This window comes from Pleurodeles waltl, chromosome 11 (genome assembly GCF_031143425.1).
Source record: "Pleurodeles waltl isolate 20211129_DDA chromosome 11, aPleWal1.hap1.20221129, whole genome shotgun sequence".
Taxonomy (NCBI): domain Eukaryota; kingdom Metazoa; phylum Chordata; class Amphibia; order Caudata; family Salamandridae; genus Pleurodeles; species Pleurodeles waltl.
In genome coordinates, this window is record NC_090450.1 from 916,841,783 (window position 1) to 916,854,221 (window position 12,439).

At 42.8% G+C, this 12,439-nt stretch overlaps 1 protein-coding gene across 4 annotated transcripts in view; it reads left to right on the forward strand.

Moving 5' to 3' along the window:
- SETD1B (SET domain containing 1B, histone lysine methyltransferase) overlaps positions 1-12,439 on the forward strand; it is a 314,507-nt gene that overhangs the window by 133,587 nt on the left and 168,481 nt on the right. For all 4 annotated transcript variants that reach the window (XM_069214916.1, XM_069214917.1, XM_069214914.1 and 1 more), the window contains exons 7-9: positions 582-1,382; positions 4,377-4,550; positions 11,478-11,565. In XM_069214916.1, the coding sequence (XP_069071017.1) occupies positions 582-1,382; positions 4,377-4,550; positions 11,478-11,565 (1,063 nt within the window). The remainder of the gene's footprint in view (positions 1-581; positions 1,383-4,376; positions 4,551-11,477; positions 11,566-12,439) is intronic.

Sequence of the window (12,439 nt, forward strand, 5' to 3'; positions counted from 1 at the left end):
AAAAGCAGTGAAGGACACAAATAATGCGCCTGTGCTCTAGGCAAGGGACAAATCTACAAAAAAGGAGGGCCTAGTGCATCTGATCAATAAAAAAAGTAGTCAATGAGTGAGAATGAAGGGAACCAATAGTTACTAATGGGTGGGCTCTAACCCCACTGATAGAGAACAAAATGTTTTGAAGAGACAGCGCATGCACTGTCTAGGCGGGACCTAACAAGCAAGTTTATGTCTAAAGTGTGGTGTTAAAAGGTACAGCGTAGCATAGTCTTAAAAGATCAGATAACCTTTTTAGTCACATGCTGCTTTCAAATTCGTATGTTGCAAATGAATGTCATACTGTCATATCATAACTTTTGCTAGCATTAATAAACTAATAATAGTTCATAAGAAATGGCCTTCTCATATTATAATGATGTTGGTGATCTGAGCATTAAACAGGACTCGTCTGAAATATTATAAAAAGGATTCATGAGACATACATTTTTTCGTTTTGTCAAGGATGATTTAATATACTTTGATTATTTGTCTTGCACAATTTTTGCGTTCTTTTTGTTGACTGTGATTTTATTTTCTTCTTGCAGGCTCAGCCCTTGTCTGGAGAAGACATGGACATTTCTGATGATGAAATGAATAACTCCCCCAACTCAAGTGTAGACTGTGCCAAATCAATTGTGTTGAACTCTGCAGTCAACAGTCCAGTAGTTTTGCCTCCTGTTATGGCCATCCCACCCCTTGGCTTCCCACCACTTCCACCACCTCTTCCACCTCCACCTCCCCAACCACCACAACCACCACAACCAAGATTTCCAATGCCACCTCCACTTCCTCCTCCACCAACTCTTCCTGCAGTTGCAGTCCATCCTCCTCCTCTTCCTGGTCCTCCAGGGGTTCCACCACCTCATATACTGCCTCCTCTTCCTCCTTTTCACCAGAGAATGTTCCCTGTGGTCCAGGGTGAGTCTGTAAATGCCCTGGGCAGTCAGTGGGGTGGAATGCCAATGTCCTTTCAGATGCAAACCCACATGATGAGCCGTGTGATGCAGGGACAGGGACAGGGACAGAGCTCATATCCATATACACCATTAATGAGAAGTGGAATGCATTTTGTGAACCTTCCGTCATACCGCTCCTTTTCTGTTAGTTCAAATCTCCCTCATGGACCAACGTGGTCACCGCTTCCCAAGTTTGACCCCTCGGTTCCACCGCCAGGTTATGAACCTAAAAAGGAAGATCCACACAAGGCGACTGTGGATGGAATCCTTTCGATCATAGTCAAAGAACTGAAAGCAATAATGAAAAGGGATTTAAACCGAAAAATGGTTGAAGTTGTTGCATTTAGAGCTTTCGATGATTGGTGGGAGAAGAAAGAGCACCTAGCAAAGGTAAGAAGACCTTTTTTTTATTATTAATTTACAAATTAAAATGTCCCTTCATATATTTGTATAGCTTCTCCACAATCTGACTTGTACCCAAGTCTGTCACTATTGAACTAAGTAATGGATTATAAATGCATAATGGTAAAGAATCTTGTTCATATGACATAAGTATTCTTGACCCACAATTGTTAGTAATTAGACTTTACAGAACATTTGTTATTTTCCTGTTGTAACTTCATGAAGACAATTGATTTGGTTGAATGGCAGACCAAAATATAAAAGTATTTGACGTGAATGGATTGGAATTTCCCTACTATTCAGTTAAACCTTACAAAAATGTGCCTAGAATGATTACATCTGACACTCACAGTTGATACAAATAGGGCCCATTTTACCTCCCTGCTGTAAAGTAATGCAGTCTCATGGATATGTCCCTCCATTATGGTCTTTTTTCCACTTTTCCTCTCTGTATTTCGTGCACTCTCTATTTTTAGTTACTTTGGAAAAATACAAACTATCGATATTTCAAGGTGGATCACTGTATGATGGCTAAACCCACTATGCTTAAAAACATTACATACAAACGCACTCACTCACATACAATGGAACACCAGCACTGCCTTTGGAACGCAAGATGGGATAATAAGGCCGATCACCCTTCAGCTTACAACTAGGACTGAATGGTGATTGGCCTGATTTTATTTTTGTCCCCCTGTGCATGTCATTCACAGCTCTTGTGTGCATGGATGTTTCCTTAACCAGCCAATCCCAATGCCCTTAATGACGAAAGAAGGCTTGGGTAGGCACTCAAGATCCCCTGACTGTGTCACGGGCCCCTAAGGGTCCGCGGACCCCAAGTTCGGGATCACTGCTCTAGAGGTTAGAGAGTGGCAGGAGTGGTTCATGTATGTGGGGAGGGGCAGGAAGCTTTTACTGCTGCAATCTATGTTGCACCTGTTTCTGTGCTTGTGATTGGATTTTCTAACGCTATCTGTACTTTTTTTTTGTATTATTACTTTTAACCCTGCTGCTTCTCCTTCCATCATAGTACAGTTGATGGTTTTATGTTTCATATTTTCCATTTGAATGTGTGTTATGGGTGTCCTCATTATTTTCATGTGATAAGCTCTTGGTTATGGAAACACTTATTGTAATTGCCATGCGACGAGCAAATGGAAATAATAGTGTGTACAATTGGTCATCTTTTATTTTTTTATTAAGACAGATGGTATGTTGTGCCGGTAATCATAGGTACTTTATTTACATGGGTATACGGTTGGTTTGAGGAGAGGCAAAAGTAAGCTTTTTCCAATTATGTCCTTCTATTTTATTCAGATAGCTCCAGTGTGATGTAAAATGCAGTCGTTTCAAATTTCTTGGCTAGGCAGCTTAAAATGTAGACTTTGGTCTACACTGTATATCGATCCTGGCTGGCTGACATGTTGACTGAGATAGGGTAATACACATTCCCTCACAATGGAGTTGGGTAGGTATTGCATATTGTGCTATGAGAACACAATCACACATATATGTTCTCTATAGAGTGACTCGTATTTGAACTGACACAGGACTGGGACATTTCCTAGTAAGAGGGAATACACTTGAACATATTTTATGCTTAGCAGACAATCATGCTGAATGCTCACTTACAAGAGAATAGTCCCTCAAACTAAACTGTTTTGCCAGAGTTTTCAAATGTATTGTATTTTCCGTCACTTTCAATTAGTTATTTCAATTTACTTTTGAATGTTAAGTCTAGATAGACAGTTTGCCACTTGGTAAGAGTGATTTGAAGAGACCTCCTGGTCGCATCTCCTTGGTTGAGATGATGAGAGTACTAAGCAGGACCCAGTGTTGCTGTAGATAGTAATGCCTTAGCAAGTAGCTCACCCATTTCACAGACTGGTTCGTTGGAACAACAGTAATCCCTGCAAAAGACCTTGTTAGGAGTCAGCTAGAATGGTATTCTACATGTAAGGCACACTGTGAAACCGAACTGTTGAGATACATCTCCCCCCCCCCCCCCCCCCCGTCTTGAAAGCAGGAACGGCTCCATAACCTGAGAAAACGTGAAGTTGGACACTTTAATTCAGTCTTGATTCAGCATGATGATCCCCATTGAAGAGGTAAAAGCCTGTGGTGCCCGATAGTTGGGATGGAGTTACGAGCAAGAATCGTTAACTCCGGAATCTCCATCTTTAATTATAAGGCATGCATATCAAAGCCCAAAGTTTTGGAGAAGCCTCTTCTATGTGCAGCTGGCTTGGTGATGCATAATGTTCTTACTTACAGTGAAGATTACAGTGAAGATTTAAATGCTGGTAAACATTTTGATTTTAATGCAAATTTATTCCAGATTGGGGACCTTTATAAAAGGTTGTCAATCTTTTCTGGCATTTTGTTTGTTTGCTATATGCATTATAACACCTGGCAGCCATTCTGCCATACAACCACAATGAAAAAGTGAGCCCAGGGAACAGTATTATGGATTGCTTTCAGAGCAACACCTCCTGGCTAATAATGGACAAGCAGAAATGCTCAAGTGCTCGATTGCCCTCTCCTGCCCTAACAATTGATTTCTGTTTTAGAGGGACCATTCGAATGATGATTTCATAGGGAAACACGTAATAATACTGAGAAGTTTAGGTCTAAAGAGTGTTCTTTCTGTTCTTTGATTCTGTCTTTGTATCTGTACGGTTTCATGCATTTTACTCTATGTATAGTTGCTTTTTTGTTTTTTTTTTAATTTTATTTTTTTGTAAAGATTCCTCCCGGTCTTCCATTTCATCAGCAAGTTAAAACTTTCTGTGAATTCAACCGAACAAGTGTTGCTAAGTTTTGAAAAATATATATTTGAGACTAATGCTTCATTGAATACATTGCCCCTTCTTTATGATCCTGTGTTAGATAAAGTGTAAAAGAAGCCCAGAAAGACTTCCGAGAGGTCTGTGATGCTGGAAAAACTCATTTGTATGACTGTATTCCCCTCCGTTTTTTAAGGCATCACTCACCCCTGTGAAATCCGGAGAGTGCAAAGAGGAAGAGAAACCAAAGCCAAAGGACCAAATAACTTCACGCCTTCTTGAGAGCTGGAATAAGGGAGAAGGGCTGGGCTATGAAGGAATTGGACTGGGCATTGGCCTTCGTGGGGCCATCCGGTTGCCATCTTTTAAGGTAAAATTTAGAAAGAAAACTGTCCTGATATAGCATGCTATACAGCCGTTCTATTTTGTCTGCAAGTTGTGTTTATTTATAGAAAAGGCCAGTAAAAACTATATGTTCGATGGCATCTGTCGCTGTAGATACGCATGTTCTGCAATAGCTCGCCATCTGGTGTTGGGCCGGAGTGTTACAAGTTGTTTTTCTTCGAAGAAGTCTTTCGAGTCACGGGACCGAGTGACTCCTCCTTTTGTCTCCATTGCGCATGGGCGTCGACTCCATCTTCGATTGTTTTTTTTCCGCCATCGGGTTCGGACGTGTTCCTGTCGCTCCGAGTTTCGGAACGGAAAAAATAGTTAATTTCGGAAGATTTTCGTCGGTATTGTTGCGTTCGGGATCGGCGTACTTAGATTCAACACCGCATCGAAGATCGAAGAGCTCCGGTGCCCTTCGGGGTAGTTTTTCGATCCTCCGTCGGGGCCTGGTCGGCCCGACCGCGTGCTGAGGAACGCCGATGGAACGGACCCCGTTCCGTTTCTGCCCCAAATGCCACAATAAATACCCCTACACAGACCAACACTTGGTCTGCAACCTGTGCCTGTCACCTGAGCACAGCGAAGACACCTGCGAGGCCTGTCGTGCGTTCCGGTCCCGAAAAACACTCCGAGACCGTCGAGCCAGAAGACTTCAAATGGCGTCCGCACCGACAGCCCAACGGGAGTTCGAGGAACAGGAAGAGGAAGGTACCTTCTCGATCCAAGACTCAGACTCCGAAGGATTCGACGATACACAAACCGTGAGTAAGACGTCGAAAACCACACAAAGAAACATTTACAAGGCCCAGGGGATGCCACTGCCACCAGGCCATGGCTCGACCCATAAATTCGGTGACCGACCGTCGGCACCGAAAAAGGCCCAAACAGTGCCGAGATCGTCCGACTCCGGTCGAGACACCGGCACGCAGCCTTCTCGGGACCGAGAAAGTGCTGGAGACAAGCCTCGACACCGAGATGCCGGTGTGGACACGGCTCGACGCCGAGACAGCGGCACCGAAACAGATCGACGCCGAGAGGTTTCGGCCCCGAAAAGGAAAAAAGTCACCTCGGAGCCGAAAAAACACGCAGACAAAGTTTCGATGCCGAAACAAACTGCAAGCGACCCAGCTTCGGGCTCTTATACAGAAGAGCACTCGCTAACCTCCCAAATACAAAAGCATAGGTTTGAGGAAGAGCTACAAGCAACTGATGTGGACCATACGCAAAAGCGTATCTTCATTCAGCAGGGGACAGGAAAAATAAGCACCCTTCCCCCCATTAGGAGAAAGAGAAGGTTGGAGTTCCAGACGGAACAAGCACCACAACCAAAAGTGGTGAAAAGAGTTACACCACCACCCTCTCCTCCGCCCGTGATTAACGTTTCACCAGCACAAACGCCATCACACTCCCCAGCTCACACCACCATGAGCCAGGGTGACCAAGACCAGGACGCATGGGACCTATACGACGCCCCAGTGTCAGATAACAGCCCAGAGGCATACCCTACAAAACCATCTCCACCAGAAGACAGCACCGCGTACTCTCAGGTGGTGGCTAGAGCAGCACAATTTCACAACGTAAGCCTCCACTCAGAACAGGTCGAGGATGATTTCTTGTTCAACACACTCTCCTCCACCCACAGCTCCTACCAAAGCCTGCCTATGCTCCCTGGTATGCTCCGGCACGCAAAAGACATATTTAAGGACCCGGTCAAAAGTAGGGCAATCACACCAAGGGTGGAAAAAAAGTATAAGCCGCCTCCTACGGACCCGGTTTTCATCACAACACAGCTGCCACCAGACTCTGTTGTTGTAGGAGCAGCTAGGAAAAGGGCCAACTCTCACACATCTGGAGATGCACCACCCCCAGATAAAGAAAGCCGCAAGTTCGATGCAGCTGGTAAGAGAGTCGCAGCACAAGCTGCAAACCAGTGGCGCATCGCGAACTCCCAGACACTACTTGCGCGCTATGACAGAGCCCACTGGGACGAGATGCAACATCTCATTGAACATCTGCCCAAAGACTTCCAAAATAGGGCAAAACAAGTGGTTGAGGAGGGACAGACCATCTCCAACAACCAGATACGTTCCTCCATGGACGCTGCAGATACAGCTGCACGGACAATTAATACATCTGTAACTATCAGAAGGCATGCATGGCTCCGAACGTCTGGATTTAAACCAGAGATTCAACAAGCAGTTCTCAATATGCCTTTTAATGAAAAAGAACTGTTCGGTCCAGAAGTGGACACAGCGATTGAGAAACTCAAAAAAGATACAGACACTGCCAAAGCCATGGGCGCACTCTACTCCCCGCAGAGCAGAGGGAATTACAGCACATTCCGTAAAACGCCCTTTCGAGGGGGGTTTCGGGGTCAAAGCACACAAGCCAGCACCTCACAAGCAACACCGTCCACTTACCAGGGACAGTATAGAGGAGGTTTTCGGGGACAATATAGAGGAGGGCAATTCCCTAGAAATAGAGGGAGATTTCAAAGCCCCAAAACCCCTACTACTAAACAATGACTCACATGTCACTCACCCCCTCCACACAACACCAGTGGGGGGAAGAATAGGTCATCATTACAAAGCATGGGAGGAAATCACTACAGACACTTGGGTTCTAGCAATTATCCAACATGGTTATTGCATAGAATTTCTACAATTCCCTCCAAACATACCACCAAAAGCACAAAATTTAACAACACACCATTCCAATCTCCTGGAGATAGAAGTGCAGGCACTATTGCAAAAGAATGCAATCGAATTAGTGCCAAACACACAAATAAACACAGGAGTTTACTCACTGTACTTTCTGATACCAAAGAAGGACAAAACGCTGAGACCAATCCTAGACCTCAGAGTAGTGAACACTTTCATCAAATCAGACCACTTCCACATGGTCACACTACAAGAAGTATTGCCATTGCTAAAACTGCACGACTACATGGCAACTTTAGACCTCAAGGATGCTTATTTCCATATACCAATACACCCATCGCACAGGAAATACCTAAGGTTTGTATTCAAAGGAATACATTACCAATTCAAGGTACTGCCTTTCGGATTAACAACCGCACCAAGAGTCTTTACCAAATGTCTAGCAGTGGTCGCAGCACACATAAGAAGGCAGCAAATACATGTGTTCCCATATCTAGACGACTGGCTAATCAAAGCCCATTCGTTAATAGAGTGCTCAAATCACACAAATCATATCATACAAACCCTCTTCAAACTAGGGTTCACCGTCAATTTCACAAAATCCAAAATTCAGCCACGCAAGGTACAACAATACCTAGGAGCCATAATAGACACATCAAAAGGAGTAGCCACTCCAAGTCCACAAAGAATTCAAAATTTCAACACCATCATACAACGCATGTATCCAACACAAAAGATACAGGCAAAGATGGTATTACAACTCCTAGGCATGATGTCATCATGCATAGCCATTGTCCCAAACGCAAGACTGCACATGAGGCCCTTACAACAATGCCTAGCATCACAGTGGTCTCAAGCACAGGGTCACCTTCTAGATCTGGTGTTAATAGACCGCCAAACTTACCTCTCGCTTCTGTGGTGGAACAACATAAATTTAAACAAGGGGCGGCCTTTCCAAGACCCAGTGCCACAATACGTAATAACAGATGCTTCCATGACAGGGTGGGGAGCACACCTCAATCAACACAGCATACAAGGACAATGGAACGTACATCAAACAAAACTGCATATCAATCACCTAGAACTTCTAGCAGTTTTTCAAGCACTAAAAGCTTTCCAACCAATAATAGTTCACAAATACATTCTCGTCAAAACAGACAACATAACAACAATGTATTATCTAAACAAGCAGGGAGGGACGCACTCCACGCAGTTAAGCCTGCTAGCACAAAAAATTTGGCATTGGGCAATTCACAACCAAATTCGCCTAATTGCACAGTTTATACCAGGGATACAAAATCAACTCGCAGACAATCTCTCTCGAGATCACCAACAGGTCCACGAATGGGAAATTCACCCCCAAATACTGAACACTTATTTCAAACTCTGGGGAACACCTCAGATAGACTTGTTTGCGACAAGGGAGAACGCAAAATGCCAAAACTTCGCATCCAGATACCCACACAAACAATCCCAAGGCAATGCCCTATGGATGAACTGGTCAGGGATATTTGCTTACGCTTTTCCTCCTCTCCCTCTCCTTCCTTACCTGGTAAACAAACTCAGTCAAAGCAAACTCAAACTCATATTGATAGCACCAACTTGGGCAAGGCAACCCTGGTACACAACGCTGCTAGACCTATCAGTGGTACCCTGCATCAAATTGCCCAACAGGCCAGATCTGTTGACACAGCACAACCAAAAGATCAGACACCCAGATCCAGCATCGCTGAATCTAGCAATCTGGCTCCTGAAATCCTAGAATTCGGGCACTTACAACTTACCCAAGAATGTATGGAAGTCATAAAACAAGCAAGAAGGCCATCCACCAGGCACTGCTATGCAAGTAAATGGAAGAGGTTTGTTTGCTACTGCCATATTAATCAAATACAACCATTACACACAACTCCAGAACATGTAGTGGGTTACTTGCTTCACTTACAAAAATCTAACCTAGCTTTCTCTTCCATTAAGATTCACCTTGCAGCAATATCTGCATACCTGCAGACTACCTATTCAACTTCCCTATATAAAATACCAGTCATTAAAGCATTCATGGAGGGCCTTAGGAGAATTATACCACCAAGAACACTACCTGTTCCTTCATGGAACCTAAATGTTGTCCTAACTAGACTTATGGGTCCACCTTTTGAACCCATGCACTCCTGCGACATACAGTTCCTAACCTGGAAGGTGGCATTTCTCATCGCCATTACTTCCCTGAGAAGAGTAAGCGAGATTCAGGCGTTTACTATACAGGAACCTTTTATACAACTACACAAAAATAAAGTCGTCCTAAGGACCAATCCTAAATTTTTGCCAAAGGTTATTTCACCGTTCCATCTAAATCAAACAGTGGAACTTCCAGTGTTCTTTCCACAGCCAGATACCGTAGCTGAAAGGGCACTACATACATTAGATGTCAAAAGAGCATTAATGTATTACATTGACAGAACAAAGAACATCAGAAAGACTAAACAACTCTTTATTGCATTTCAAAAACCTCATGCAGGAAACCCAATTTCAAAACAAGGTATAGCCAGATGGATAGTTAAATGCATCCAAATCTGCTACCTTAAAGCTAAACGACAGCTGCCCATTACACCAAGGGCACACTCAACCAGAAAGAAAGGTGCTACCATGGCCTTTCTAGGAAACATCCCAATGCAAGAAATATGTAAGGCAGCCACATGGTCTACGCCTCACACATTCACCAAGCACTACTGTGTAGACGTGTTATCCGCACAACAAGCCACAGTAGGTCAAGCTGTATTAAGGACATTATTTCAGACTACTTCCACTCCTACAGGCTGATCCACCGCTTTTGGGGAAATAACTGCTTACTAGTCTATTGCAGAACATGCGTATCTACAGCGACAGATGCCATCGAACTGAAAATGTCACTTACCCAGTGTACATCTGTTCGTGGCATCAGTCGCAGTAGATTCGCATGTGCCCACCCGCCTCCCCGGGAGCCTGTAGCAGTTTGGAAGTTACCTTCAATTATTTATATATGTATCATCTCAACCTTAAATAGGTGCATACTTAGTCACTCCATTGCATGGGCACTATTACTACAATTCAACTCCTACCTCACCCTCTGCGGGGAAAAACAATCGAAGATGGAGTCGACGCCCATGCGCAATGGAGACAAAAGGAGGAGTCACTCGGTCCCGTGACTCGAAAGACTTCTTCGAAGAAAAACAACTTGTAACACTCCGGCCCAACACCAGATGGCGAGCTATTGCAGAACATGCGAATCTACTGCGACTGATGCCACGAACAGATGTACACTGGGTAAGTGACATTTTCATTATACTGGTCAGCAAGGGGTGAAAAAGGTTCTGTTATGTATAACTGTTATTAAGAAACAATTAAGCACATTGACGTGGTACTTCTGGCTTATGGCCCATAGGCCTTGTGAGTTCTCAAGTATATAGTTTGCAGGTTGTTTTTCAAAATGATGATAATAGAGTTTCTTTTAGAGGTATAGCAGCCTTATACTTGGTGACTTGGCCAGAGCAGGACCTGGGAATATATGTTCCGTACTTGATATATTGAAGCGATGCATCTCGAATGCCTTTGCTTGTAAGGGTGGTTATTTAAAGAGGGAACTGCCTTCTGCTGCATGATCACAGGCTGTGCTAGTTTTCATACATTTGTAATTAGTTTCCGTGAGAGCCTTGCAAATGGCATAATTTTGCAACTATTGTCATGTTGTTTTTGAGGGGATGGGCGCAAATAGGCCTATTTACATATCGGTGGTTTTAAGTAAGAACTTGGGATATTTCATGACATTTATTTAGGACCCCCTCGTGATGAGGAAGTTGATTGCCAGTCCCTACCGTGTTCAATATGTGTACTGTGACTAAATTGTAATAGTGATAACGTTGCAGACTTGGCGATACAAGTATCTCTGAGGTTACTAGAAACATTGATGTTTGACATTGACCATCAAGAAAACAAGTTTCAAGTGGTTTTCACATGAAGTGTACATTCACATTTGATACCAAAGTGTCCCTTGTATTTGTTACTTCATAGTTTATAGGTTCTTATACTATTAAGACATTAAAAAAATGTTTTGAATGGCGGGCTTGATGTTTGAAGGAACAATGTGGGATATGAAATATCTTAGAAACTTAATGACTTGGAGATGAGGGCAGTGGATAGCTACAGTAAATAGAAGACTTTTGTCATGAGAAACTCTACAGTGTTTAGTTTGTGACAGTAAATTTTGTTTTTAATAGGTAAAAAGGAAAGAACCGCCAGAGACTGCATTAGGAGTAGACCAAAAGAGAATCCGTCCATCCATCTCCATTGAAGAAGACGATGAAGGTGTGCAAAGCATTTTTAGAATGTAACTATGTTTACAAAATATAACTCTTCACACAGGGCTCAACAGGAATGGGATTGGGCTGAGTCAAAGGAGGGCTAGAGGAAGGAAAAGTCTAGAAAGGTTTATTACGGATATCCTTGTAGTAAAATGAGGTTTAGGAAGAGTACAGACTTGATACAGAAGGTAAGAGTCTTGGAAGTGTTATTTTGGAGATCATAGTGATAAAATGCGATTTGGGGAGAGTGAAGGAGGGAAAGAGGAGGGAAGAGTCTAGAAAGGGTTATATATATATATATATATATATATATATATATATATATATATATATATATATATATGTGTAACAACATAGAAAAAGTATACATCTATAAGTAAAATAACAAAGAAATATAAAATTGTTGCATAAAATTCCATATGTTCAAGTATGTATAGATAGAAAATCAGACTTTCAGATGTTGCTGTACGTAAACGCTTATTTATTTGTGTATATTTATATTGTTTTGTTCTATATTTTTTTGTTTTCCTCAATATTGCAGTAGTGAAGCACTTAAAGATACAATTGTTGTTGTGTTATTTACATAAATTAAACAGAGATCCATTCAAATAAATTATTTGAAAACTATGTAGTGACCTATATACATGCTAGGCATAAAATAATCTGTGTATCTCGTACGCGCGCTCTTTCTCTGTCGCGCGCTCTCTCTCTCTCTCTCTCATATATATATTCAATGGCATGTGTAGCTGCAGATACACATGCTATGCATATATCGACATCTAGTGTTGGGCTCGGAGTGTTACAAGTTGTTTTTCCTTAGCAACTTTTTTCGAGTCACAGGATCGAGTGACTCTTCCTCTCGGTGATAGTGCACATGG